The sequence below is a fragment of the Sylvia atricapilla genome, unplaced genomic scaffold (assembly GCF_009819655.1).
Source record: "Sylvia atricapilla isolate bSylAtr1 unplaced genomic scaffold, bSylAtr1.pri scaffold_68_arrow_ctg1, whole genome shotgun sequence".
In the NCBI taxonomy this organism is placed as follows: domain Eukaryota; kingdom Metazoa; phylum Chordata; class Aves; order Passeriformes; family Sylviidae; genus Sylvia; species Sylvia atricapilla.
In genome coordinates, this window is record NW_027077155.1 from 182,961 (window position 1) to 209,270 (window position 26,310).

The 26,310-nt window shown below is 65.2% G+C and overlaps 4 protein-coding genes across 5 annotated transcripts; 1 reads left to right on the top strand and 3 right to left on the bottom strand.

Moving 5' to 3' along the window:
• Positions 1-756: 756 nt before the first annotated feature.
• GIPC1 (GIPC PDZ domain containing family member 1) lies at positions 757-7,236 on the bottom strand. The gene is made up of 6 exons (XM_066340347.1): positions 6,916-7,236; positions 5,463-5,648; positions 4,795-4,975; positions 4,030-4,136; positions 3,404-3,485; positions 757-2,054 (listed from the first exon to the last, which is right to left on the bottom strand). Exons 1-6 carry the CDS (start codon positions 7,183-7,185, stop codon positions 1,903-1,905), a joined length of 978 nt encoding a protein of 325 aa, XP_066196444.1. The 5' UTR covers positions 7,186-7,236; the 3' UTR covers positions 757-1,902.
• A 2,256-nt stretch (positions 7,237-9,492) lies between these two features.
• Positions 9,493-12,987, bottom strand: DNAJB1 (DnaJ heat shock protein family (Hsp40) member B1). Its single transcript, XM_066340351.1, has 3 exons — positions 12,716-12,987; positions 11,441-12,000; positions 9,493-9,810 (listed from the first exon to the last, which is right to left on the bottom strand). Exons 1-3 carry the CDS (start codon positions 12,924-12,926, stop codon positions 9,580-9,582), a joined length of 1,002 nt encoding a protein of 333 aa, XP_066196448.1. The 5' UTR covers positions 12,927-12,987; the 3' UTR covers positions 9,493-9,579.
• A 1,708-nt stretch (positions 12,988-14,695) lies between these two features.
• Positions 14,696-22,845, top strand: TECR (trans-2,3-enoyl-CoA reductase). 2 transcript variants are annotated; one of them, XM_066340353.1, is made up of 13 exons: positions 14,696-14,785; positions 15,856-15,906; positions 15,983-16,034; positions 16,424-16,468; positions 16,746-16,849; positions 17,139-17,254; positions 18,451-18,556; positions 19,515-19,587; positions 20,255-20,298; positions 20,673-20,730; positions 21,152-21,240; positions 21,601-21,646; positions 22,104-22,845. In XM_066340353.1, the coding sequence occupies exons 1-13, from the start codon at positions 14,771-14,773 to the stop codon at positions 22,229-22,231; spliced, it is 927 nt and encodes a 308-aa protein (XP_066196450.1). In that variant the 5' UTR covers positions 14,696-14,770; the 3' UTR covers positions 22,232-22,845. The 2 variants fall into 2 exon arrangements, with proteins under 2 accessions (XP_066196450.1, XP_066196449.1); XM_066340352.1 differs by lacking the exon at positions 14,696-14,785 and having other exon boundaries at positions 15,698-15,906.
• Positions 22,846-22,948: 103 nt separating this feature from the next.
• Positions 22,949-25,254, bottom strand: NDUFB7 (NADH:ubiquinone oxidoreductase subunit B7). Its single transcript, XM_066340354.1, has 3 exons — positions 25,053-25,254; positions 24,286-24,454; positions 22,949-23,118 (listed from the first exon to the last, which is right to left on the bottom strand). Exons 1-3 carry the CDS (start codon positions 25,162-25,164, stop codon positions 23,028-23,030), a joined length of 372 nt encoding a protein of 123 aa, XP_066196451.1. The 5' UTR covers positions 25,165-25,254; the 3' UTR covers positions 22,949-23,027.
• Between the last annotated feature and the right edge of the window lie 1,056 nt (positions 25,255-26,310).

Genomic DNA, 26,310 nt, shown 5'->3' on the forward strand with positions numbered 1-26,310 from the left:
ACATATTCTGTCACCATCTGTTAAAACCAGGCAGGGCAGCGTTCTCTCTTCCAAGACCCATCCTCCCTCTGGGGGATATCTTCTGTTAATGGGCCATCGAGGCTCACTGCATGACTGCTACAATGACATCATCCATTTGGGAGATGCTCCACCCAGGGGGAGGAGCCAAGAATTCCTACCTGGATAAAATCTGAGATTTGGAACACCACAGCAGCCTTCTTCCACTGGATTGCCAGAGAAGGACTGGACCCATTTACACCACCACTGGACCTTCAGAGGAAAATTACACCCTTGAACAAGATCACTGCTTCAACAGAACCGCATCTGTCACTGCAGGAGGATTTAATTGGGCTGCTGCCAACGCCCTGACCAACAGGGTGTCAGGTTGTGTTCTGACTCTGTCACTGGTTTTTTGTACTACTGCACTTTTATTTTTCATTTTCCTAGTAAATACCTGTTCTTCCTATTCCCGTATCTTCGTGTGAGAGCCCCTTAATTTCAGAATTATTATTTGGAGGGAGGGGGTTAACATTCTCCATTCCAAGGGAGGTTCCGGCCCTCCCTGGCAGACCCCTGTGTTCCAAACTAAGACACTGTGTGAGGGCTGTGTAAGGGGTGTGTAACAGGTGTGTAATAGGTGTGTAAGGTCTGTGTAACAGGCATGTAACGGGTGCCTAAGGGTTCTGTAACAGGTGTGTAAAGGGTGTGTAAAGCCTCCCCACCCACCAGCAGCAGCCACTCCCATTTCTCAATGAGTTGATGCTCAATTTTTCTCTGTTTTATGCTCAAATCATTTCCACCAAAATACAAAAATATCCGGGGGGGAAAGGGGCAGCCCCAGGACCCCCTGGGGACAGGGTCCCCCCCAGGGGTCAGTGCAGGGGGGACACAGGGTGACAGGGGTGACAGGAGTGACTGTGTGTGACAATGTTTAATAGGGCATGACAGGGGGGCCATGGGGTGACAGTGTGTGACAGCATGTGACAGTGTGTGACAGAGGGTGGCAGTGGGGACATGGGGTGACAGGGGTGACAAAGTCACAGTGTGTAACGAGGTGACAGTGACAGGGGTGACAGAGGTGACAACATGTGACAGTGTGTGACAGGCTCAGATTGGCACCAGGGGCACAATGGGGGCGGGGGAGTCTGTGCCATGTTTGGGGGAGGGGGAACACCCTGGTCCCTGTCCCTGGGGGGGACATTGGTGTCCCCATGGGGGGGGTCCTTTTTGGGGTGGTCCCAAAAATGGGGAGGGGGGGCACCCAGCCCTTGGGGGGCAGGACAACTGGGGGGACCAAGGCTCCCATGGTGGAGGGGGGGAACAACTGATCAGGGGGTTTTGAGTTGGGGGTCACCCAGGTCTGGGGGTTCCTGAGGCAAGGGGGAACAATGGGGGGCTCCCCAGGGCACTTTGGGGGTCCAGCAGATTTTGGCGGGGGGGTGTTCAGCTTTTGGGGGGGTCCCCAAACATGAGGGAGCACCGGGCAGGGTGGTCACTGCAAGGGGTCCCCCAGGGCCAGGGGATCCCCAGCTCTGGGGAGTTCCCCAATCATGGAGGGGCCCAGTTCTGGGGGGGCACCAGTTTGGGGGGTCCCCAATCCCTGGGGGTGCCCCCAGTCGAGAAGTGTCCCCAAGCCCTGGGGGTGTCCCCAATGAGGGGTGTGCCCCCACTCGGCGGTGTCCCCAGTCAGGGCAGTGTCCCCAGTCAGGGTCCCCAATTCTGGGGTGTCTCCAATTGGGGGGGCCCCAATTGGGGGGGGTCTCCAATGTGGGGTTCCCCAATCAGGGGGTTCCCCACTCAGGGGGTTCTCCAAGGGGAGGTCCCCAGTGGTGGTCCCCACCAGGGTGTCCCAAGGTGGGTCCCCAAGGGGGTGTCCCCAGGGGATATCCTCAGCGGGGGTCCCTATCCCCGCCCCGCCTTGGCATCCCCGATGGCGCCCCAGACGTCGAAGACAAACTCGTCGGGGAAGGCGAAGTCCCCGAGCTGCGAGTCCAGAGCCTCGGCCAGCGCGTCCGGGTCCCGCGCGTCACGGCCCAGCTCCACCATGGTGGCGGCTGTGGGGACACGGGGACATCAGGGACATGGGGACAGGGACAGAGTTGTCAGGGGTTGGGGACATCAGAGACATGGAGACACTGGGGACTTTGGAGACGGGGACAGCACGTCTGGATCCCACGCATCACAGCCCAGCTCCACCATGGAAATGGCTGAGGGACATGGGGACAGTGATGTCAGGTCTGGGGACATGAGGGATATGGAAGCATGGGGACATCAGGGATATGGGGAAAGGGACAGTGATGTCAGGGACATGGGGTCATTGGAGACATCAGGGACATGGGAACACTGGGGACATAGGGACATTGGGGACATGGGGAAAGGGACAGTGATGTCAGTGGCACGGGGACACTGGGGACACTGGGGACACTGGGGACACTGGGGACAGGGACAGCACATCCAGGTCCCACGCATCACAGCCCAGCTCCACCATGGTGGTGGCTGTGGGGACATTGGGGACAGTGCTGTCAGGGACTGGGGACATAGGGGACACTGGGGACATGGGGGCATTGGGGACATCGGGAACAGTGCTGTCAGGGACACGGCAACATTGAGGGACACAGGGACAGCACCATCAGGGACATGGGGACATCAGGGACAGAGGAACATCATGGGGACATCAGGGATCAAAAAACACAAAGGGACACAAGGACATTAGGGGACATGGGGACACTGGAACATCAGGGAGTACAGGGACATTGGGAATCACGAGGGGACATCAGGGTCATGGGGACATCGCAGGGACACAGGGACAGCGTTGTCAACAACTGGGGACATTGGGGACATGGGGACAGTGTGATCAGAGACACAGGAATGTCAGGGATTACAAGGGGACATGGGGATCGGGGGACATCAGGGGACACAGGGACAGCGCAGTCAGGGGGCCCCAGGGTGGTCCCAGTGGTTTTGGGGGGAGTCCCAGGAAGTCCCCAAATTCTGTGTCCTCAATGTCCCTATGTCCCTGTGACTCCAGCAGAGGCAGGAACTTCTGGGGGGGTTGGGGACATCAGGGGAAGTTGGGGACATTGGAAGTGTTGGGTGGGGTCCAGGGGTCCCAGGCGGGATTGGGAGATCCCAGGGGGTTTTGGGGATGGTCCCAGGGGGTTTGAGGATGTCCCAGGGGATTTGGGGCTCCCTGGGGGCTTGGGGGGGTCCAGGAGTTTTGGGGATGTCCTGGGGGGGTCCCGGGGGGTTTTGGGGGGTCCCAGGGGTCTCCCCCCTCGCTGTCCCAATGTAACTCCTGAGCAGAGCCGGGGGCATTTGGGGGTATTGGGGCATTTGGGGGGACTCTGGGACGATCCCAGGGGAGTCCCCAGGATTTGGGGGTCCCCAGGATTTGGGGGCTCACCCAGCTCGCTGTCCCGGATGCCCATGTAGCTCTCCAGCAGATCGTCCACCTTGGCAATCGCACGCTCCTCGAAGGCCGAGGGCTGGGGGGGCACGGGGAGGTTTTGGGGAGTCCCCAAGGGTCCCAGGGAGATTCTGGGGGGTCCTCAAGGGTCCCAGGGGTGACTTTGGGGTGTCTCCAGGGGATTTTGGGGGTCCTCAGGGGTATTTTGGGGGGTCCCCGTGGGAATTCTGGAGGCCCTCAGAGGATCTTTGGGGGTCACACGTGGATTTTTGGGGGAGTCTCCAAGGATCCCAGGGGAGTTTTAGGGTTCCTCAAGGGATTTTGGGTGGTCCCAGGGGGATTTTGGGGGTCCTCAGGGGATTTTGGGGGGGTTCCAGGGGGGATTTTCAGGCATCTCGAGGGGATTTTGGGGGTCCTCTGGGCTTCCTGGGTGTCCCTGAGGGTTTTTGGGGCGGTCTCAGGTAAATTTTGGGCTTCCCATGGATATTTGGCAGTTCTCATGGATACTTTGGGGTGTCCCAGCCTGTTTTGGGGTGCCCCAACCCATTTTGGGGTACCCCATAGATATTTTGGTGTGTCCCAGCCCATTTTTGGGGTGTCCCAGCCCTGTCTGGGGTCAGTACCTGCTCCTGCACCGTGGCTGGGCCCCTCGAGCGCAGCCTCAGCGTCCCCCGGCCCGAGCCCAGCGAGGGGACCCCAGCCCGGCCCCCTGAGCGTGGGGGGAGAACGTCTGTGGGGGGACAGGGACAGGGACAGCGTCAATCCCAGTTCATACCAGTTCATCCCAGCTCAATCATATTTCAATCCCAGTTAATCCCAGCTCAATCGTATTTCAATACCAGTTCAATCCCAGTTCCTCCCAGTCAATCCCAGTACTCACCCCACGCCCTCCTCGGCTCAGCGAGCCTCAGCTGGAAGTACTACCCGCAGGGCAGCTCCAGTTCAGTCCCAGTGAATCCCAGTTCAATCCCAGTTCTACCCCAGTGAATCCCTGTTCATCTCAGTTCCATCCAAATTCAATCCCAGTCCAATCCCAGTCCAAGCCCAACCCAATCCCAGCTCAATCCCACTCCAATCCCGGTCCCATCCCAGTCAATCCCAGTTAATCCCAGTACCCCAGTTGCCATCCCAGGCCCTGCTGAGCTTCGAGAGCCTCACTCGGAAGTGCTGTCCCCAGGGCAGCTCCAGTTCAATCCCAGTTAAGCCCAGCCAATCCCAGTTCAATGTCAGTCATTCCCAGTATCCACCCCATACCCTCCTGGGCTTGGTGAGCCTCAACTGGACGTGCTCTCCGTGGGGCAGCTCCAGTTCAATCCCAGTCAATCCCAGTCACTCCCAACCCCTCCCAGCTCACTCCCAGTGAATCCCAGTCCAATCCCAGTCCTCACCCCACGCCCTCCTGGGCTCGGTGAGGCTCAGCTGGAAGTGCTGTCCGCGGGGCAGCTCCTGCAGCAGCCGGGCCACCTCAAAGTGCCTCGCCCCGACCAGGCTGCGCCCGTCCAGCGCCTCCAGCACGTCCCCGACCCCGACCTGCGGCGTGCGCGCCATCACCGAGCCCTCGCGGATCCGCTGGGGACACGGGGGATACCGGGGTCACCGGGGGGCACCTGGGGGCACCTGCAGGGGGCTGGGGGCACCAGGCTCATCTGGGGTCACCTGAGGCCACGCCCATCTACCCAGGTGTCCCCTCAGGTGTTCCCAGGTGTGTGTCCCCACCCTGGGGCACTGCCTGTCCCTCTCCCAGCGCCCCCAGATGTCCTCAAAGTGTCCTCAGGTGCCCCCCAAATCTGGGGCACCTCAGCATCTGCAAGTGTCCTCAGGTATCCTCAGGTGTGTCCCAGCTGTCCCCAGGTGTGTCCCCATGTCCTTGGGTGCGTCCCCAGGTGTGTCACCTTGATGAAGGCGTATCTGGCGCCATCGTGGGTGATGGTCAGCTCCAGGCCCTGCTCCCCCATCATTCCCAGCTGTGTCCCCATGTCCCCAGGTGTGTCTCACGTGTCCCTAGGTGTGTCTTCAGGTGTCCCCATATCCCCAGGTGTGTCCCCAGGTGTGTCACCTTGATGAAGGCGTAGCCAGCTCCGTTGTCAGTGATGGTCAGCCCCAGCGCCTCCTCAGACTTGAGCACCTGCACGAGTTTGGTGCGGCCGCGCGTGTGGGCGAAGATGAAATCCTCCAGCCCGATCTGCCCCCCCAGCAGCTTCTCCATGTCCACCTGCGGCGTGTTCAGCGTGCAGAACAGCACCTGGGCACAGCGGGGACATGGGGACATCACCTGGGGACACTGGGGATACTGGGGACATCACCTGGGTACACTGGGCATACTGGGGACATCACCTAGGGACAGGGGACAGCACCTGGGGACACTGGGGATACTGGGGGGACAGGGGACAGCACCTGGGGACAGCGGGGACATGGGGACATCACCTGGGGACACTGGGGATACTGGGGGGACAGGGGACAGCACCTGGGGACAGCGGGGACACGGGGACATCACCTGGGGACACTGGGGGGACAGGGGACAGCACCTGGGGACAGCAGGGACACGGGGACATAAGGGCATGGGGCACGGTCAGCGTGCAGAACAGCACCTGGGCACAGTGGGGGACACCTGGGGACGTGGGGACAGCACCTGGGCACATGGGGACACTGGGGATGGGGGTGTGTTCAGCATGCAGAGCAGCACCTGGGGACAGGGACACTTGGACATCTGGGGGTCCCAGGGCACAGAGGGGACAGGGGACACTCAGACATTGGGGACAGCTGGGCATCCTGGGGGACACAGCGGGGAGCAGTCAGGAGGTATTTGGGGACCCCTGGGGCACTTGGAGGGGACACCAGGTGGGACCCTCTGCCAGGGGACATCCCTGGGGACACCTGGGACACTCCCAGGAAACACTAGAGACTCTTTGGGGTCCCTTCAGCACCCTCTGTGTCCCCCTCCTGTATCTCAGTGTCCCAAATGTCCCCTTAGCCCCCCCAAACCCCCCCAGTCCCTGTCCCTGAGCCCCCCCAAACCCCATAGGGATCCCAGACCCCCGCCCTTGAGCCCCGCGACCCCCCCAGGGCTGTCTCCCAGTGTCCCCAGTCTGCCCAGTGCCCCCCCAGTGCCCCCAGTCTGCCCAGTGCCCTCCCAGTGCCCCCCCAGTCTGCCCAGTGCCCTCCCAGTGCCGTCCCAGTGCCCCCCAGTAACATCCCAGATACCCCCAGCACTCTCCCAATGCCATCCCAGTGCCTTCCCAGTGCCATCACAGTCCCCCAGTGCCATCCCAGCACCCTCCCAGTGCCATCGCAATCTCCTCCACTGTGCGCCCAGTCCCTGGCAGTCTCTACCAGTCCCTCCCAGTGCCGTCAGCACCCTCCAGTCCCTCCCAGTGCCATCCCAGTCTCTCCCAATGCCCTCTCAGTCCCCTCCCAGTTCCCCCCAGCGCCCTCCCGGTGCCATCCCAGCCCCTCCCAGTCCCCCACCAAACCCCTCCCAGTCTCTCCCAGTGCCCCCCGTCCGCACCCACCTCTCCCGGGGGGATGCCGAAGGCCTCCCCGATTTTCCCGTACAGCTCCCGCACGTTCCCGAATCCCTCCACGCGGCCCGTGGGGGAGCCGTGCGCCAGCTGCGTGTGGAACACCAGCCGCGGCCGCAGCGCGGGGGGCGGCGCCGAGACGCCCCCGGCCCCTCCCGGGCCTCCGCCGGGCTCCCCCGGGGCCCCCCCGCGACCCCCGGAGCTTTCCTCGTTCTCCACCAGCGGCGGCGGCTTCTTGCGGCGACCCAGGCCCAGCGGCATGAGGGGGGCTGGGGGGAATCTGAGGGAGGGTCTGGGGGAGCTTTGAGGGCGTTTACGTGGGTCTGGGGTGGGCTGGGGAGAGTCTGAAGGGGTTTTGGGGGGCTTTAGGGAGGGTCTGGGGGGGATTTAGGTTTGTCTTCGGGTTTCTGAGGGGGTCTCGGTGTGTCTGAAGGGGTCTCGGTGTGTCCGGGGGGGTCGCAGGCAGTTCCGGTGAGTGCGGGGTTTGCTGCCCCTCACCCCGAAATGGGGGGGTCCTGCGCTGCTTGGATGGGGGCTGGGAGGAGAGAGAGGAATCTGAGGCCCGGTGCCAGGGGTGGTCCCCGAGAACCGCGAAGCACCGCCGAGATCCCCCCGGAACCTCCCGCACCCGCTGCCCGGTTCCCCCCCGGACCCGCAGTACCCAGCTCCCCTCGCGTGCCGGTCCCGACAGAGCCCCGACCCCTCCCCAGTCCCCACGCAGTCCCAGCCCCGCCGAGCGCGGTCCCGGTTTCGGTCCCGGTCCCGGTCCCCCCTCACCGGCCGGGCGCTGCTGCCGGAGCGGCACTTCCGGGAGGGCGTGACCAAACCCCGCCCGGACCAATCAGCGTCACCGCCCCGCCCCCTCAGGCCAATCAGCGCCGCGGCCCCGCCCCTCCGGCCAATGGGAGGTGGGGGGGGGCAGGAAAGGGCTCGGCCGCTCTTCCCTCCCCCCCACCACGCCGCGGGCAATGGGCGCGCCCGGCCTCGCGCCCCCGCGCAGCCAATCAGGAGCCGGGACAGAGCGTGCTGGGGGCGGGGCCAAGAGGGGCGAGGGCCGGGGGGCGGGGCAGAGGTGCTGGGAACGGAGCCCAATGGGGGGGTGACATTGGGGACAGATCCAGAGGGACCCCATTGGGGGAGGGGAAACAACCCCGAAACCCCATTGGAGGAGGGGAAACAACCCCTAAACTCCATTTGGGGAGGGGAAACAACCCCTAAACTCCATTTGGGGAGGCGAAACAACCCCTAAACTCCATTTGGGGAGGGGAAACAGCCCCCAGACCTCAATTGGGAAGGGAGCGGGAACGGATCCCAAGGGGAGGGGTCATTGGGTTAGGGTCCAGAGGGACCCCTGGGAGGGGAAACAGCCCCCAGACCCATTTGGGGAAGGGGCAGCAACAGAGCCGCGGGGGGATTGTTGGCGAGGGGTCCCAAACCCCATTTGGGGACGCAGACCCCATGTGGAGCGCGAGCGGCAGGCCCCCAATTTAGGGGGGGTAACAGACGCCGTCTGGGGGTCCTCAGACTGTGGGGGATATTTGGGAGGGCGGAAGTGCTCCCCCTATCCCTGAGCCCCCCCAGCCCCCTCGGTGCCCCCCTATCCCCGGACAGACGGACCGGACCAAGTTTCAGCGCTTGTTTTATCTCGGACCCTTTTCCAGGCGGTTCCACCCCAAAACCGCGAGGGCCCCGCCCCCTCCCCCCCCCCCGAGCCGCCCGCGGCCCCCCCATCCCCCCCCGGGGGTCCCCCCCTAGCTGGGGGGCTGGGAAGGGACACGACCCCCCTCATACCCCAGGGAACCCCCAGCCCTGAGAGGGACCCCAAAAGAGGGGGCAGGGAGACCCCCAGAGTGGGGGCGTGAGGACATGGGGAACCCCCAGACAAACACAGCCCTGAGAGGGGGGGAAAGGGAGGACACCTGGGGGCCCCCAGAGCAGAGACGGGGGGGACAAGGACACCTGCAGACCCCCAAAGTGGGGGGACAAAGACACCCCAAGACCCTCAAAGCCACCAAAGGGAGAGACAAGGACCCTCCAAGACCCTCAAAGCCACCAGAGGGGAGGGGACAAGGACCACCCCTCCCAAGCCCCTGACCACCAATGTGGGGTCAAGGCAACAAAGGCACCCTGAGAGCACCCAAAGCACAGAAATGGGGTGACGGCGACACCCCCAGACCCCCAAAAACACCTCGGGACCCCCCAAGCCACAGCACAAAGGTCACCGGGACCTCCACGCTGGAGGGGGGCACAAAGCCACTCCAGGAGCAGTGTGTGAGGGGGGACCCCACGACCCCTCCGAGCTCTGAGACTGGGGACAAGGAGACCCCATAACCCCCCAGAGGTGGAGGTGGGGGGGTGAGGACAGCGAGTCCCCTGACCCCCAGTGACCCCAGAGTGACCACCAGGGTGACCCCGAGTAACCCCAGAGTGCCCCCAGAGCGACCTTCAGAGTGACCCCCGTGAGTGACCCCAGAGTGACCCCCGTGAGTGACCCCGAGTAACCCCAGAGCGACCCTCAGAGTAACCCCAGAGTGACCCCCCTGAGGGACCCCAGAGTGACCCCCGTGAGTGACCCCGAGTAACCCCAGAGTGACCCCAGAGTGACCCCGAGTCCGGCCCCCCCCAGGACCCCCGGGCAGGGTTTTTTGGGGGGGCCTAGAGGGGCAGGATCTGCTCCAGGAGGGTTTTGGAGGCCGGGGGGATCCTGTCCGGGAACTTGATCTCGAACTCGATGACGAGGTCCCCGCGCTGCTCGGGGCAGCGGGGCAGCGGCAGCCCCTCCCCCGGCACGCGCCGCCGCACGCCCGGCTTCAGCACGTCCTGGAACACCATGGGCATGGAGCGGCCGTCCAGTGTGGGGACTGTCACCGTGCAGCCGCACAGAGCCTGCGGGGACACCGGGGGACATTGGGGACATTGGGGACATTGGGGACATTGGGGACTGTCACCGTGCAGCCGCACAGAGCCTGCGGGGACACCGGGGGACATTGGGGACATTGGGGACATGGGGGACTGTCACCGTGCAGCCGCACAGAGCCTGCAGGGACACCGCAGGACATTGGGGACATTGCGGACTGTCACCGTGCAGCCGCACAGAGCCTGCGGGGACACCGGGGGACATTGGGGACATTGGGGACTGTCACCGTGCAGCCGCACAGAGCCTGCGGGGACACCGGGGGACATTGGGGACATTGGGGACATTGGGGACATTGGGGACTGTCACCGTGCAGCCGCACAGAGCCTGCGGGGACACCGGGGGACATTGGGGACATTGGGGACTGTCACCGTGCAGCCACACAGAGTCTGTAAGGACACTGGGGACATTGGGGACACGGGCAGTAATAGGGGGATATGGGGGGACAGAGAGGGACACGAGCAAACACAAGGGATAAGGGGGACACTGGGGACATGGGGAAAACGAGGGACAGAGTGGGACACGAGGTACATTTGGGGACATAGGGGCACACAGTAGACGTTGGGGGACACAGTGGGACATGGAAGGCACAGAGGGACATGGGGGAACACATCAGTGCTGCACTGAGGGAGCACCCCAGCACGGCCCTACCGCCCTGAGTGACCGTCAAGGAGCGATCCCCTCGAGTGACCCCAGACTGACCCCCCTAGACTGACCCCTCCAACCACCTACAGTGTCCTGCCACCTGCTGAGTGACCCTAGAGTGACCCCTCTCACCACCCCTCGTGTTCCCCCACCACCCAGACTGACCCACACCTGTGATGTCCCTACCTGGTGTCCCCAGCCAGACCAATGGCCCCAATGTCCCCACCAAGGCTGACACCCTCCCCCACCAGGGACAGTTGTCCAGCTCCAGCATCCCACCCAGACCAGCCCAGGCCTGATGTCCCCACCACCACCAAGGCCAAGCCCCCAGTGTCCCCACCAGTACCACGCCAGCCCTGATGTCCCACCAAAACCAACATCTGCAATGTCCCCAGTGCCACCAACCCAACCCCAATGTCCCCACCACCGCCAAGACCAACCAACCTTCAGTGACCCCACCACTGCCAGCCCAGCCCCAGTGTCCCCTTGAGACCACCCCGGCACCCATGTCCCCATCTCACATGCCCACTGCCACCCACCCACACAGCCCCAATGTCCCCACTGCCACCCACCCACCCCTGGTGTCCCCACCAAGACCAACCCAGCTCAATGTCTCTATCCAATGTCCCCATCCAATGTCCTCTTGAGACCACCCCAGCACCAATGTGCCCACTGCCACCCACCCCCAATGTCCCAACTGCCACCCACCCCCAATGTCCCAACTGCCACCCACTCCCAATGTGCCCACTGCCACCCACCTCCAATGTCCCCACCAAGACCAACCCACCACCAATGTTGCCACCAAGACCAACCCAGCTCAATGTCTCCATCTGATGTGCCTACCCAATGTCTCCCTGAGGCCACCCCACCCCCAATGTCCCCACTGCCACCCACCCTGATCTCCCCCCCAAGGCCACCACCACCCCCATGTCCCCCCATGTCCCCGTGCCACCCCACCTCGCGCAGGCTGATCCTGGCCGGGTAGACGATGTCGGAGCCGTCGCGGCGGAACACCTCATGCGGCTTGTCCTTGAGCACGAACACCACGTCGGCCGGGATGTTGTTGGGCGTCTGGTCGCCCTCCTTGGGGAAGGTGATCTTGGTGCCCTCCTTCCAGCCGCGCTTCACCTCGATGGTGAGGATCTTGTCCTCCTTCCTCACCGTCTTCCCGTCAGGCCCCAGGCGCTTGTGCGAGATCTTCATCTTCTTGGTGCAGCCGCTGTAGATCTCCTCCAGCGACACGCGCAGGTCGTAGAGCACCGGCGGGTCCTGCTTGCGGCCCTCGGGCCCCCGGCCCCGCGGGAAGCTGACGCTGCCGAAACCCCCGACGTGGAAGGTGCTGAAGGCCTCGTCGCCGTCCTCGTCGTCGCCGTTGCGCTGCACGAAGAAGGTGTCGAAGGGGTTGCGGCCGTCGAAGAACTCGGCGAACATGGCGTGCGGGTCGCCGCGGAACGTGTAGGTGAAGGTGGGGCCGCTGGAGCCCCCCGGGCCGGGGGCCGGGGCTCCCCCTTTCAGCCCTGGGTGTCGGGGTGGGGGTGGAGGGGGAAGGCGCCCATCAGCCCCCCCCGGCCGCCGCAGGGCGCGGGCTGAGCCGCGGGCAGGGCGTGGGGCAGGTCAGGGCGTGGGGAACCGGTTCTGCCCGTGGCGCCGACGCCGCTGACGGGCCCCGGACGGGCCCCAACAGGCCCAGCCGGCTCCAGCGGCCCCCCCCCGGCACACCCCGGCGCCCTCCCGGTTCCCCCCCGGGCTCCTGGACTGGCGCCGGTCATCCCCAGCCCCGGCACCACGGGTCACCCAGCCCGGAGTCCCCCTGTGCCCAGCCGGTCTCTGTGTCACAACCTGTCCCCACCCTCCTGCCATGCCCTCCAACTCCCGATCCTGGCCCCGTGCCCCCATCCCCGGCCCCTGTCACCTGTCCCCAACACCTGTCCTCACCTCGTGCCCCTGTCACCTGTCCTCACACCCTGTCCCCACCCCCTGCCCCCATCGCCTCCCTTCCCCACGCCTCTGTCCCCCAAGACCCTCACCCCTATACCCCCATCTCCCTTTCTGACCCCCACCCGCACCCCCAGACCCCCTTTACCCACCAGACCCACCTTCCCCCTGCCCTCCACGTGCTCCCCGTGACCCCCACGCCGCCAGCCCCCCAAATCTCCGTGTCCCCTCCTGTTGCCCCCTCTGCCCCGCAGCCCCCGGCCCCGCCGCTCCCCGGCCCCCGGTGCCGCCGCTCACCCTCCTCCCCGTACTTGTCGAAGATCTCCCGTTTTTTGGGGTCGCTGAGCACGTCGTAGGCCTCGGCCACCTCCTTGAAGCGCTGCTCGGCGCCCGGGGAGCGATCCTTGTCGGGGTGGCAGCGCAGCGCCTGCCGCCGGTACGCGCGGCGGATGTCGGCGGGGGAAGCCCCCCGGGACAGCCCCAGCGTGCGGTAATAATCCTTCCCCATGGCCGCCCCGACTGCTCTGGCACCGGGCACGGCGAAGCTCCGCGGGACGGGCACGGGGAGGGAGCCGGGAGGGGCGGGGGGCCGGGGAGGGACCGAGGGATGGAGTGGGGATGGAGCGGGGAGGGACCGAGGGATGGAGCGGGGAGGGACCGGGGATAGAGTGGGGATGGAGCGGGGAGGGACCGAGGGATGGAGTGGGGAGGGACTGGGGATAGAGTGGGGATGGAGCGGGGATGGAGCGGGGAGGGACCGGGGATAGAGTGGGGATGGAGCGGGGAGGGACCGAGGGATGGAGTGGGGAGGGACTGGGGATAGAGTGGGGATGGAGCGGGGATGGAGCGGGGAGGGACCGGGGATAGAGTGGGGATAGAGCGGGGAGGGACCGAGGGATGGAGTGGGGAGGGGCCGAGGGATGGAGCGGGGACGGAGTGGGGACAGAACGGGGAGGGGCCGAGGGATGGGTCGAGAAGGGGGTGAACCAGAGGAGGGACCGGGGAAGGAGCCAGGGGGACGAGGACGGATCGGGAAAGGGCCGGGAGAGGGCCCGGGGAGAGATCGGCGGAGGAACCGGGAGAGGGATCGGGGAAGGAGCCAGGGCAGGACGGAGGGAGATCCCAGAAGGCTCGGAAAGGAGGCAGGGAGAAGGGACGGGGAGGGAAACGGGATCGGGACCGGGGATGGAGCGGAGATGGGAACGGGGATAAGAACGGGAATGAGAACGGGGATGGAGCGGGCGGAGGAGGGGCCCGAGGCTTGCCGGAGGCTGTCCCTGTCACCTCCAGTGACAGCTTGACCCTGTCACTGCCAGCTGTCACTGCCGTGACACCGTCTGGAGCCTCTGCCCCCCTCCCCCGCAATGTCCCTGGTTCGGGTGACACCTGCGGCAGGACCTAGCAGGGTGACAGGACATCTGGGGAGCTTGGGGGACACAGGGGGCCACGAGGACATGGGGACACAGGACAGGGGAACAGGAAGGACATGGGGACACGGGTATCGGAGACTTGGGGGCAGGTGGCCAAGGGGACATGGGGACACAGGGAGGGACAGACCCCTCCACCTCATTATCCCCATAACCACGAGTCCCCACGGCCCCGCGTGTCACTGTGTCCAAATGTCTCCTGTGTCCCAAAGTGTCTCCCTTGTGGCCCTGCCACATCCCCCTGGGACCAGACGTGTCCAACCTGCCCCTCTCTGGTCTGTGTCCCAGAATGTTCCCACGGTGTCCCCACGTGTCCCCAGGAGCCCCAGTTCCCTATGACCGTCCCCTCAGGACCCTCCAGGCTGCCATGACCACCCCAGCTCCTCATCATCCCCCAGCTCCCTGTGATCCCCGTGACCTCCTCATCCTTCATGTGACCCCCCAGCCCCCCATGGACACCCAGACCCCTTGACCACCCCAATTCCCCAAGCCCCCCGCTCCTCTGCGGCACTTCGGGCCCCTGTAACATCCCCAGACCCCCCAGGCCCATTTAGACCCGCCCAGACTCCCACGGCGTTCTTGCCCCGCCCACCGCCCGCCCCCTTCGTGAGCCCATTGGTTGTTCTGACCATCACTCCACCCGCAGCCCCGTCCCTGCTGTGACTCGGTTGGTTGTTCCCGCCGTCACTCCAAGCCCCGCCCCCGCCTCCCATTGGCGGAGACCCCCTCGGGCGTTCGCGTTGCCCCGGCAACCAGGGCGGCGGGAAGGGGCGAGCGCGGGGGCGGGGCCGCAGGATTCTGATTGGCCGCGCCGAGCCACGCGCGCGGCGCCGATTGGCCACGCACGAAGCCCCGCCCCTACGGGCGAAAGGGGCGGATCACGTGTGGGCGGCGGGGGCGGCGGGAGCGGCGGAGCGCAGCGGCCATGAAGCACTACGAGGTGAGGCAGCCGCGGGGCCCGCGCAGCGGGGCGGCCACAGGCACCGAAGCGGCCCCGAGAGCCGCTGCCGCCGGCCCCGCACGGAGCGCCCGCGCCGACCTCGCGGAACCCGCGCGTTCCGCCCCGGGGCACCTGGGACGCGCACTGCGCATGTGCGCGGGACGGTGTCGAGCTGCGCATGCGCGTCAGGGGCGGGACTGCCCCGAGGCGGCGGGGGCGTGGCTTGCTGCGAAGTGGGCGTGGCCTAACTAGGGGCGGGGGTTTGGGTCCCGGGGGCACCTGCGGGTCCGGAAGGTTCCGAAGGGTCCCGGGAAGGTCCCACAATGTCCCCAGGAGGGTCCCGGGCACGTCCCACGGTGGCCGCAGGGCCCTGAGGGGTCGGAGTCACCCTGGGGCGGGCCCCGTCCCCCGCCCTCCCCACCCCTGAGCCTGTGCTGTCACTGTCACCGTCATTGTCGCTGTCACTGTCACCGCGCTCGGGGTGGCTCTTTGGGCACGGCCCGGGTAGCCCATGATGTCACTTCCCCCACCCCGGGGGTGACAGAGCGCCATCGGGGTGTCCCCAGCGGTGACAGAGCCCCGTCCCAGGGTGACAGCCCCGTCCCGATGTCACCACGTGACGTCACCCCGCTCCCCCCCGGAGCCACCGCGGGTGACAGCGGCCACATGGCCCCGGCCAACTCTGTCCCCTACCTGTGGCCACCGAGGCTCTCGGGGACCCTGGCACCTGCTGCTGGGGAGGTGTCCGGCCTCACCTGGGACACGTCCTGCCCTGTCCTGTCCTGTTCCCTCCGGCCACTGTCCCCACCCCCCGTGCGTGCCGGGTCACTCTGTCCCTCCCGTGGCCACCCCCGGGGCCACCTCCAGGGCCACCTCCAGGGCCACCAAGGGGCGGGGGGGCAGGTTTATATTTAGCGGCCGGCGGGGCCGATCGGGTTTCGGGCGGTGACATGGAGGTGGCAGTGCCACCCCGCGGGGGGGGCGCCGTGTCCCCGGGGCCCGTGCTGGGGCTGTGGCCGCCGGTGGCCCCCGGCAAGCGGCCCAAGAGATCGGCTGTGCTCTTCTTCGAGGTGGAGATCCTGGACGCCCGCACGCGGGACAAGCTCTGCTTCCTGGACAAGGTGAGGGGACACGGAGGGGACAGGGAGGGGACACGGGGTGGCCTGACTGCCCCTGACTGCCCCTCGCTGTCCCCAGGTGGAGCCTCAGGCCACCGTGGCCGACATCAAGAACCTGTTCAGCAAAGCCCGTGAGTGGGGATGGGGACAGGGATAGGGACAGGAAGGGACAGGGACAGGGCTGGGGACAAGGAATGGGAATGGGGACAGGGATGGGAGCAGGGAGACGGATGGGGATGGGGACAAGGAGAGTGATGGGGACAGAAAGAAGGATGGAGATGGGGACAGGGACAAGGTTTGGGATGGGAACGGGGACAGGGATGGGGTTGGGAATCCCCATGGCAGATGGGGACCCTCAGTGTGCCTAAAGACCTGTTACAGGGCCATGAGGACCTTGTCACAGAGCCACCATGGTCACCATCCTCATCAGAGACTCGTCACGGGGCCATGGCCACCTTCTTTGTCCCTTCTGTGGCTGTGTCCCCACAGTGCCACCAGCGCTGTCCCCTCTGTCCCACAGATCCCCAGTGGTACCCAGCGAGGCAGTCCCTGCGCCTGGACCCCAGTGAGTGTCACCGCGGGATGGGGCGTCACTACAGGGTGTCCCCAGCTGCCCCAGGTGTCCCCAGGTCGTCCCCAGGTGTCCCAGGGACGTCCTCAGGGATGTCCCAGGTGTCCCCAAGTGTGTCACTTTGATGAAGGCATATCCAATGCCGTTGTTGGTGATGGTCAGCCCCAGCCCCTGGTGTCCCAGGTGCCCCTGGGATGTCCCAGGGATGTCCCAGGGATGTCCCAGGTGCCCCCAGGGATGTCCCAGGTGCCCCAGGTGTGTCTGTCCCCAGAGGGTCGCTCGCTGAAGGACGAGGATGTGCTGCAGTCGCTGCCCGTGGGCACCACAGCCACGCTCTACTTCCGGGACTTGGGTGCACAGATCAGCTGGGTCACGGTGAGGGCTGCCACCCTGTGTCACCTCCCGTCATCCCTGTGTCACCCCTGTGTCATCCTGTGTCACCCTGTGTCCCCTTTCCAGGACCTGGGGGCACAAATCAGCTGGGTCACGGTGAGGGCCCAGTCCGCTGCCCATTTACCTGTCCCCAGGTGTCCCTGACTGTCCCCCTCACCTGTCCCTCACCTGTCCCAAGTGTCCCTGACTGTCCCCTCACCTGTCCCAGGTGTTCCTGACTGTCCCCCTCACCTGTCCCAAGTGTCCCTGACTGTCCCCTCACCTGTCCCAGGTGTTCCTGACCGAGTACGCCGGCCCCCTGCTCATTTACCTGCTGTTCTATTTCCGGGTGCCCTTCCTGTACGGGCCCCGCTACGACTTCACAGCCAGCCGGCACCGCGTGGTCCAGTGAGACACGGGGACAGGGGACACACAGGGGACAGGGGGACACACAGGGGACGTGGGGACACACAGGGGACATGGGGCAATGGGGACACACAGGGGACAGCGGGGACACACAATGGACAGCAGGGACACACAAGGGACAGCGGGGACACACAGGGGACATGGGGACACACGGGACAGCGGGGACACACAGGGGACAGTGGGGACACGGGACAGCGGGGACACACAGGGGACGTGGGGGCAATGGGGACACACGTGGACAGTGGGGTCACACAGGGGACATGGGGACACACAGGGGACGTGGGGGCAATGGGGACACACAGGGGGCAATGGGGACACACAGGGGACAGTGGGGACACGGGACAGCGGGGACACACAGGGGACAGGGGGACACACAGGGGACGTGGGGACACACAGGGGACATGGGGCAATGGGGACACACAGGGGACAGCAGGGACACACAGTGGACAGCAGGGACACACAAGGGACAGCGGGGACACACAGGGGATATGGGGACACACAGGGGACTTGGGGGCAATGGGGACACACAGGGGGCAATGGGGACACACGGGGACAGTGGGGACACACAGGGGACATGGGGACACACAGGGGACGTGGGGGCAATGGGGACACACGGGACAGCGGGGACACACAAGGGACATGGGGACACGGGGACAGTGGGGACACACAGGGGACATGGGGACAGCAGGGACATGGCGATACTGCAGGGACATGGACACATTGCAGGGACAGGGAACATGGGGACACTGCAGAGACATGAGGAGATGGGGACACTGCAGGGACATGGGGACAGTGGGGACATGGCAACATGGTGGGACATGGGGACACTGCGGGGGGATGGGGACACTGCAGGGACATGGAGACAGTGAGGACAGCAGGGACATGGAGACATGGGACAGTAGGGACAATGCGGACATTGGGACAGCAGGGACGGTGATTTGGGGACAGGGACAGCAGAGGGACAATGGCAGCAGGAGGGGGAACAAGCGGTGGGAAATGAGGGGGTCCCAGGGGGTCCAGAGGAGCTGGGAGGGGGCAGTGGGAGAGCCCTGGGGACATTGGGCGGGGTCTGGCAATGAGGGGACCAGGGGGGTCTGGGAGGGGACATGGTGGGGACACCAGCCAGGGTGGTGGGGATGGGGGAGGGGAAGTGTCCCCCATGTCCCTTGTGTCCCCAGCCTGGCGTGCTGCTGTCACTCCTTCCACTACGTGAAGCGGCTGCTGGAGACGCTCTTCGTGCATCGCTTCTCACACGGCACCATGCCCCTGCGCAACATCTTCAAGGTGACACTGTGACACTGCCCCGGCACCTGTGACACCTGTGACACTGCCCTGGCCCCTGTGACACCGCCCTGTCCCCTCCTGTCCCCTCCTGTCCCCTCCTGTCCCCTCCTGTCCCCTCCCTGTCCCCCCTGCTTCTGGCACAGGACTGTGTCCCTGCGCAACATCCTCAGGGTGACACTGTGACACTGCCCCAGCACCTGTGACATCTGTCACTGCCCTGTCCCCTCCCATTCCCTCCGTGTCCCCCCTGCTTCTCACACCATGCCCCTGCGCAACATCTTCAAGGTGACACTGCCACCCGTGACACCTGTGACACTGTGGCACCTGTGACACTACCCTGGCACCTGTGTCACTGTGCTGTCCCCTCCCTTCCCCTCCCTGTCCCCATCACTTCTCACACGGCACCCTGGCTCTGCACAACATCTTCAGGGTAACACTGCCACCTGTGCCACCTGTGACACGTGTGACACTGCCCCCGGCACCTGTGACCTGCCGTGGCACCACCCCGGCACCGTCCTGGCATCTGTGTCACCACTGTCCCTTCCCTGTCCCCTCCCTGTCCCCACCGCTTCTCGCAAGGCCCCTGTGTGACATCTTCAAGGTGACAGTGCCACCACTGCCACCCATGCCCCCAGGGTGGCACCTGTGACACCACCCTGTGCCCTCAGGGGTCACCACTGTCCCTTCCCTGTCCCCACCGGGTCATGCCCCAGCTTCAAGGTGACACCTGGGGCAGTGCTCTGTCCCCTCCCCAGGTCATGTCTGCCAGCTGTGTCCCCACAGCACTGACCCTGTGTGACATTTTTGAGGTGTCCTTGTCACCTTGTCACCTGGGTGACCTCTCTGTGCTCCTAAGGCCACCCTACTGTCCCTGTGTCCTGTCCCTGTCCCCTCAGCCACCCCTGCCTGCCACTGGTGTGTCCCCAGTGTGTCCTCAACGTGTCCCCAATGTCCCCAGAACTGCACCTACTACTGGGGCTTTGCTGCCTGGATGGCCTACTACATCAACCACCCGCTGTACACACCCCCTGGTGAGTGACATTGTCACCTGTGTGTCCCCTGTGTGTCCCCACTGTCCCTACTACATCAATCACCTGCTGTACACACCCCCTGGTGAGTGACATTGTCACCTGTGTGTCCCCTCTGTGTCCCCTCTGTGTCCCCACTGTCCTTACTACATCAACCACCCACTGTACACACCCCCTGGTGAGTGACATTGTCACCTGTGTGTCCCCTCTGTGTCCCCACTGTCCCTACTACATCAACCACCCGCTGTACACACCCTCTGGTGAGTGACATTGTCACTGTCCTGTCCTTGTCCCCTCTGTGTCCTCACTGTCCCCATCACACCTCCCTGCTCATGTTCCCCTTGTCCCCCTGTGCCTCCAGGGGACACACGGGGGATGTGGCTGTCCCTGTCACCCCTGTGTGTCCCTACATCCACAGGGGACACTGGTGGTTGTCCCTGTCCCCCCCGGGGGTGTCACTGAGAGTTGTCCCTGTCCCCCCCGGGGGTGTCACTGAGAGTTGTCCCTGTCCCCCCCAGGGGTGTCACTGGGAGTTGTCCCTGTCCCCCCCAGGGGTGTCACTGGGAGTTGTCCCTGCTCTCCCCTGGGGGTGTCACTGGGAGTTGTCCCTGTCCCCCCCGGGGGTGTCACTGGGGCTTGTCCCTGTCCCTGACCCCTCGTGTCCCCCCAGCCTACGGTGACGAGCAGGTGAAGCTGGCGCTGGCCGTGTTCCTGGTGGGTCCCTGACGGGGACATGAGGGGGACACCGGGGGGGTCCCAGTGGGGGCTGGGGGGGTTGTTGGGGGGGTTTGGGGGGTGTTGGGAGGTCCCTGGGGGGTGTTGGGGGGTCCCAATGGGGGTTGGGGGGGTTTTGGGGGGTGTTGGGGGGTCCCGGTGGGGGCTGGGGGGGATTGGGGTGGTTTGGAGGGTCCCTGGGGAGTTTTGGGGGGTGTTGGGGGGTCCCAGTGGGGGCTGGGGGTCTGAGGGGGGCAGACGGACACTGGGGGGTCCCAGTTGGGTGTTCAGGGGGGTCCGGGGGGGTCCCGGCGGGGTCCAGGTGCCCCTTCCCCCCCGAGGGACCCCTGTGACCCCCTCGTGTTCTCCCCCAGTTCTGCCAACTCGGGAACTTCTCCATCCACGTGGCCCTGAGGAACCTGCGCCCCGCGGGTGAGGGGACACCGGGGGGACACGGGGACATGGGGGGGACACCAGGGGACATTGGGGACACAATGGTGCAGAGGCCACGAGAATGTGTGGGAACAGCCACGGGCTAGCAGGGGCACGGTGGGGACATGGAGGGTGACACAGAGGGTGGCACCTGTCCAGGGGGTGGCCTGGGAGGTGACCTGTGTCTGGGGGATGTCACTGGTCTGTCACCATGTGTTACCTGTGTCTGGGAGATGTCACCGGTGTGTGACCTGGCTGTGACCTGTGTCTGGAGGTGTCCCCGTGTCCCACGGGCTGAACCCGGTCTGTCCCCGTGTGTGACCTGTGTGTGCCCCGCGTGTCCCCTGTCCGGGGCTGTCCCCCACGTGTGTCCCCGTGTCTGGGGCTGTCCCCCACGTGTGTCCCCGTGTCCCCGGCGCAGGCTCCAAGACCCGGAAGATCCCGTACCCCACCCGCAATCCCTTCACGTGGCTGTTCCTGCTCGTGTCCTGCCCCAACTACACCTACGAGGTGGGGACACCGTGGGGACACTGTGGGGACACCATGGGGACATGGCCCTAGGGGGATCACGGCCCTGGGGGACACTGCGGGGGAGTCACAGCACTTGGGGGGACACGGCCCTGGAGGACACCAGGAGCAGGGGGACACTTCCTGGGGGGGATGTGGAGGGTGGGGACACCCCAGGTGGGGAAGGAGAGGGGACACCGCTGTGCTGGGGGGGTCACTGGTCACTGTGGTGCAGGACTGCAGGGGAGGGGACATGGGGGGGAGCTGCTCCTCGTGGGTGACAACACTCCCCATGGGTGACACCCCTAATGGGTGACACCTGCAGTGGGTGACACCTCCTCCCCTCCGGGTGTTTCCTCCCAGGTCGGGTCCTGGATCGGTTTCACCATCATGACCCAGTGTCTGCCTGGTGAGGGGAGGGGACACCGGGGACAAGGGAGGAGCTGGTGGCCGGGTGGCACCCCGAGACCCTCCAGCTCTGTGTCCCCTGTCCCACCCTGGAGTCCCCTGTGCCACCCTGGGGTCCCCTCATGTCCCCTGTGCCCCATGTCCCCTGTCCCACCCTGGGGTCCCCTCATGTCCCTCCTCCCCATGTCCCTGTCCCACCCTGGGGTCCCCTCATGTCCCCTGTGCCCCCATGTCCCCTGTCCCACCCTGGGGTCCTGATGTCCCGCCTCCCCGTGTCCCCTGTCCCACCCTGGGGTCCCCTCATGTCCCCTGTGCCCCCATGCCTCCTGTCCCCCTCCAGGGTCTCCTGTCCCCTCCACATCCCTAGTGCCACCCGCGAGTGCCCAAACCCGCCCTGTCCCCGCTGTCCCGTGTCCCCGGTGTCCCGTGTCCCCGCGGTGACAGCGCTGTCCCCGCAGTGGCGCTGTTCTCGCTGGTGGGATTCGTGCAGATGGCGATCTGGGCCCAGGGCAAACACCGCAGCTACCTCCGGGAATTCCGGGATTATCCCCCGCTGCGCTCGCCCATCATCCCCTTCCTGCTGTGACACTGAGGGGTGTCACCTGCAGTGTCCCCTTCCTGCTGTGACACTGAGGGACATCACCCACAGTGTCCCCTTCCTGCTGTGACACTGAGGGGTGTCACCTGCAGTGTCCCCTTCCTGCTGTGACACTGAGGGACATCACCCACAGTGTCCCCTCCCAGCTGTGACACTGAGGGGTGTCACCTGCAGTGTCCCTTTCCTCCTGTGACACCGAGGGGACAGCCGTGCCCTGTGAGGACACCCTGTCCCCCAGTGTCCCCTCCCTGCAGTGACAGCCAGGACAGCCCTTGGGGACACCCTGATACGTCCCTGTCAGTCCTGCCCTGAGCCTTGGAGACAATGTGGGGACAGGGGACACAAGCTCGCTGTCACCCTGGTGCTCACAGCATGGGAACATGGCCCCACTGTCCCCAGCCCTGGTGTCCCCTCCCTGGTGGCAGTGTCACCTCCAGGGTGCTATCCCTGGTGGCAGTGTCCCCAGTCACCAGGGACAGCAGTGGCAGTGCTGAAGCCACTACCGGTGACAATGCGGTGTCACCCATACGTGGCTGGTGACCACAGCCTCTGCCCAGTGTCAGCCCTGTCCCCGCAGGTGACAATAAATGACATCCCCCCAACCGTGTGTGGCCTGTCATTGTCCCATCCCAGGGGACACCGGGGGGTCACAGGCACCCTGTGGGGACAACCCCACTGTCCCCACACAGTGACGAGCCAGCGCGGTGCCACTCGGAGGGTTTATTGTGTGGGGGTGGCCTCGTGTCCCAGTCATCACAGCGGTGTCCCTCGCTGTCCCCAGGTGTCACTCGCTGTCCCCGTGGCGCCGCCGGATCCGCTGCTGGCGCTGCTTCAGGCGCCGCTCGCGCTCGAACTCCTTCATGCGCATGACGTAGCTGGGGACGGGTGTCACTGTGTCACCGCTGTGTCACTGTGTCACCGCGTGTCACCCCCATGTCACCGCGTCACTCCCATGTCACCCCGTGTCACCCCCGTGTCATCGCGCCACTCCTGTGTCACCCCATGTCACCGCTGTGTCACTGTGCCACCACGCCATTCCTGTGCCGCCCCGTGTCACCCCATGTCACCGCTGTGTCACTATGTCACCCCGTGTCACCCCCGTGTCACCACCGTGTCACTGTGTCACCCCCGTGTCACCGCTGTGTCAGTGTCACCACGCCATTCCTGTGTCGCCCCGTGTCACCCCATGTCACCGCTGTGTCACTGTGTCACCCCATGTCACCCCCGTGTCACCGCTGTGTCACTGTGTCACCCCGTGTCACTGTGTCACTCCTGTGTCACCCCCCGTGCCACTGCTGTGTCACTGTGTCACCACTGTGTCACTGTGTCACCCTGTGTCACCCTGTGTCACTGCTGTGTCACTGTGTCACCGCGCCACTCCCATGTCACCCCGTGTCACCCCCATGTCACCCCGTGTCACAGTGTCACTGCTGTGGCACCCCATGGCACCACTGTGTCACTGTGTCACCACGTCACTCCTGTGTCACTGCTGTGTCACCATGTCAGCCCCATGTCACCACTGTGTCACTGCCATGTCACCATGTCACTGTCATGTCACTGCCGTGTCACCCCATGTCACCGCGGGAACACAGTGTGGGCAGGGGGGTGGCTGTGGCCTGGTCACCCCCAAGCCCCTCCCACATCCCCCCATGTCCCTGTCACCCCCCAGACACGCCCCTGCTGTCCCCATCCCTGTCCCTGTGTCCCCCTCTCCACCTTGTCCTTGTCCCCCGTTTCTGTCACCCCGTGTCCCTGCAGTGTCCCCAAAGTCACCTGTCCTCAGTCCTGTGTCCCCTTCAGCCCCAGTGTCCCACATCCCCCCATGTGCCCCGTGTCTCCATCATGTCCCCATGTCCCCTCACTCGTACTGGCAGCTGTCCCAGCCGTATCCTCCCATGTCCCCCCCATGTCCCCGTGTCTCACTCCTCGTGCTGGCAGCTGTCCCAGGCCTGTCCCCCCCATGTCCCCCCATGTCCCTACTCCTCGTGCTGGCAGCTGTCCCAGGCATGTCCCCCCCATGTCCCCATGTCCCCGTGTCTCACTCCTCGTGCTGGCAGCTGTCCCAGGCGTGGTGCAGCGCGTGGCAGCCCCAGGGCACGGGGAAGTTGTCGCGGTGGCAGCGCAGCAGCCGCAGCAGGTGGTGGCCACAATAGTCCCTCTGCTCCAGGGGCACCCGGCCCTGTGCCAGCTGCGCCGCCGAGGCCACCATGGCTGTCACCGGGGGGACAGGGACACGTCAGGGGAGACCGGCACACACCAGCACCCACCCGGGACAGACAGAAGGGACAGGGGTGTCACAGAGGTGGGACACATGGAGACATACGTGGGGACACGGGGTGACAACTGCAGGGACATGGACACACGTGGGGAGACCCGGCGGGGGTGGGGACAGGGGCGTGACAGGGGTGTGATGGGGGTGGGGACAGGGTGGGGACACGCACAGGGGTGGGACAGGGTGGGGAGACGCACAGGGGTGGGACAGGAGTGTGACAAGGGGTGGGGACCCGCAGGGACACCCACAGGTGTGACAGGAGTGGGGACACACAAAGGGATGTGACGGGAGCGTGACTAGGGGTGGGGACAGGGCAGGCGGCACCCAGTGCACCCGCGTGGCACATGGGGACACAGGGGGAACACAGAAGGTGGCACCGGGAAACAAGCGGGGGGGTCGCGCAGGGAGGTCACCGGGGTCACGCGAAGGGGGGGACGGCTCAAGGCCACCGCGCGCGCGTCCCCCGACGTGTCCCCGCGCCGCGCCTTCCCCGTGTCCCCCCGGTGTCCCCGTGTCCCCCCGTGTCCCCGCACTGACCGCGCGGCTGGCGGCGCGGCATGCCCAGATCGGCGGGGAAGGACGGCATGTTTAGCGGGTCGGGCTCGGCCTCCGCGTCCCACAAGTAGCGCCGCCCCAGGTGAGCGCCCATAGCGGCGGGGCCGGGCCCGGCAGCGGCGCAGACACCGGGAACGGGGCCTGGCAACGGCGGCGGAACCGGAAACACCGCGGACCGGAAACGGAAGCGGTGGAACGGCAGCGGAGAGCCACCGCACTCGGGACTGCAGCGCCCCCTGGCGGCCGGGAGGACCACCAAAGCCCCCCCATGAACGCCACCCCCCCGCCCACGCAACCCGGGAAAAACCCAAATCCCCCAAAAACTCAACCCCCACAAAAAAAACCTTCAACCTCCCTAAAAAACTCCCCAAAACTCCACCAACCCCCAAAAAATCTCAAACCCTCCAAAAAACCCTCAAACCCCCCAAAAAATCCCAAAAGCACCCCAAAAGTCCAACATGCCCCCCCAAAATAACCCCAAACCCTCCAAACCCCCGCAAAAACCCCAAACCTCCCCAACCCCCCCACCCCAAGGTTCACCCGCACCCCAAATCTCCCCCACCCCCTCACAGACCCCGTCAGGATTCCCCAAACCCCACCGGTGCCCCCCATAAACCCCCTATAAACCCCCCATAAACCCCCCTAAACCCCACAGATCCCCAGATTTCCCCAGGACCCCCCGCGCCTCTGGTGTTTGGGGGGACATGGGGACAACGATGGCACTGCGGGGTCATTCACAGGGTGGTGACACCCCAGGGGCACTGGGACATCCCCTGAGTGTCCCCACGAGGGGACACCCCAATGTCCCACACAGGGCCCAAAGGCCACCATGATGTCCCTAAGGGGGGTGGCAGATGTGCTCCTGTCCCCAAGAGGTGGCAGATGTCCCCACAGGGCTTCAAGACAGACAAGGGGACACGGTGGGGACCCAAACCCACCCCAGGATGTCCCCAGCCCAAGGAGAGACGAGGCCACTGCAGGAACAAGAGACAGTTTATAGTGACACGAGTGTCCCCAAGGGCCAGCCCGGGGACAAGGATGGAGCTGAGGGACACAAACCAGCTCCGATGTCCCCAGAGGTGGCCAAGGGACATCAGGAAGGCTCCTGTCATGGCGGGTGACGTTTCTCCTGGCTCGGCCCATGTGGTGACAAGGCCACAGGGGATGTGACAATGTCCTCTGCTGTCCCCATAGACTCTTGTGACACATGGTGACACAGGACAGGGCCATGGGGATGTCA

Coding starts and splice junctions, on each gene's coding strand:
- NDUFB7 (XM_066340354.1), bottom strand. CDS start 25,164: ATGGGCGCTCACCTGGGGCGGCGCTACTTGTGGGACGCGGAGGCCGAG. Junction 24,455..25,052: donor GCCGCGCCGCCAGCCGCGCG/GTCAGTGCGGGG, acceptor CCCCGGTGACAG/CCATGGTGGCCTCGGCGGCG. Junction 23,119..24,285: donor GACAGCTGCCAGCACGAGGA/GTGAGACACGGG, acceptor ACCCGTCCCCAG/CTACGTCATGCGCATGAAGG.
- TECR (XM_066340352.1), top strand. CDS start 15,736: ATGGAGGTGGCAGTGCCACCCCGCGGGGGGGGCGCCGTGTCCCCGGGG. Junction 15,907..15,982: donor AGCTCTGCTTCCTGGACAAG/GTGAGGGGACAC, acceptor CGCTGTCCCCAG/GTGGAGCCTCAGGCCACCGT. Junction 19,588..20,254: donor CCCGCTGTACACACCCCCTG/GTGAGTGACATT, acceptor GTGTCCCCCCAG/CCTACGGTGACGAGCAGGTG.
- DNAJB1 (XM_066340351.1), bottom strand. CDS start 12,926: ATGGGGAAGGATTATTACCGCACGCTGGGGCTGTCCCGGGGGGCTTCC. Junction 12,001..12,715: donor CGACAAGTACGGGGAGGAGG/GTGAGCGGCGGC, acceptor CCCGACACCCAG/GGCTGAAAGGGGGAGCCCCG. Junction 9,811..11,440: donor CCAGGATCAGCCTGCGCGAG/GTGGGGTGGCAC, acceptor GTGTCCCCGCAG/GCTCTGTGCGGCTGCACGGT.
- GIPC1 (XM_066340347.1), bottom strand. CDS start 7,185: ATGCCGCTGGGCCTGGGTCGCCGCAAGAAGCCGCCGCCGCTGGTGGAG. Junction 5,649..6,915: donor TCGGCATCCCCCCGGGAGAG/GTGGGTGCGGAC, acceptor CGCTGTGCCCAG/GTGCTGTTCTGCACGCTGAA. Junction 2,055..3,403: donor CATCCGGGACAGCGAGCTGG/GTGAGCCCCCAA, acceptor GTGTCCCCACAG/CCGCCACCATGGTGGAGCTG.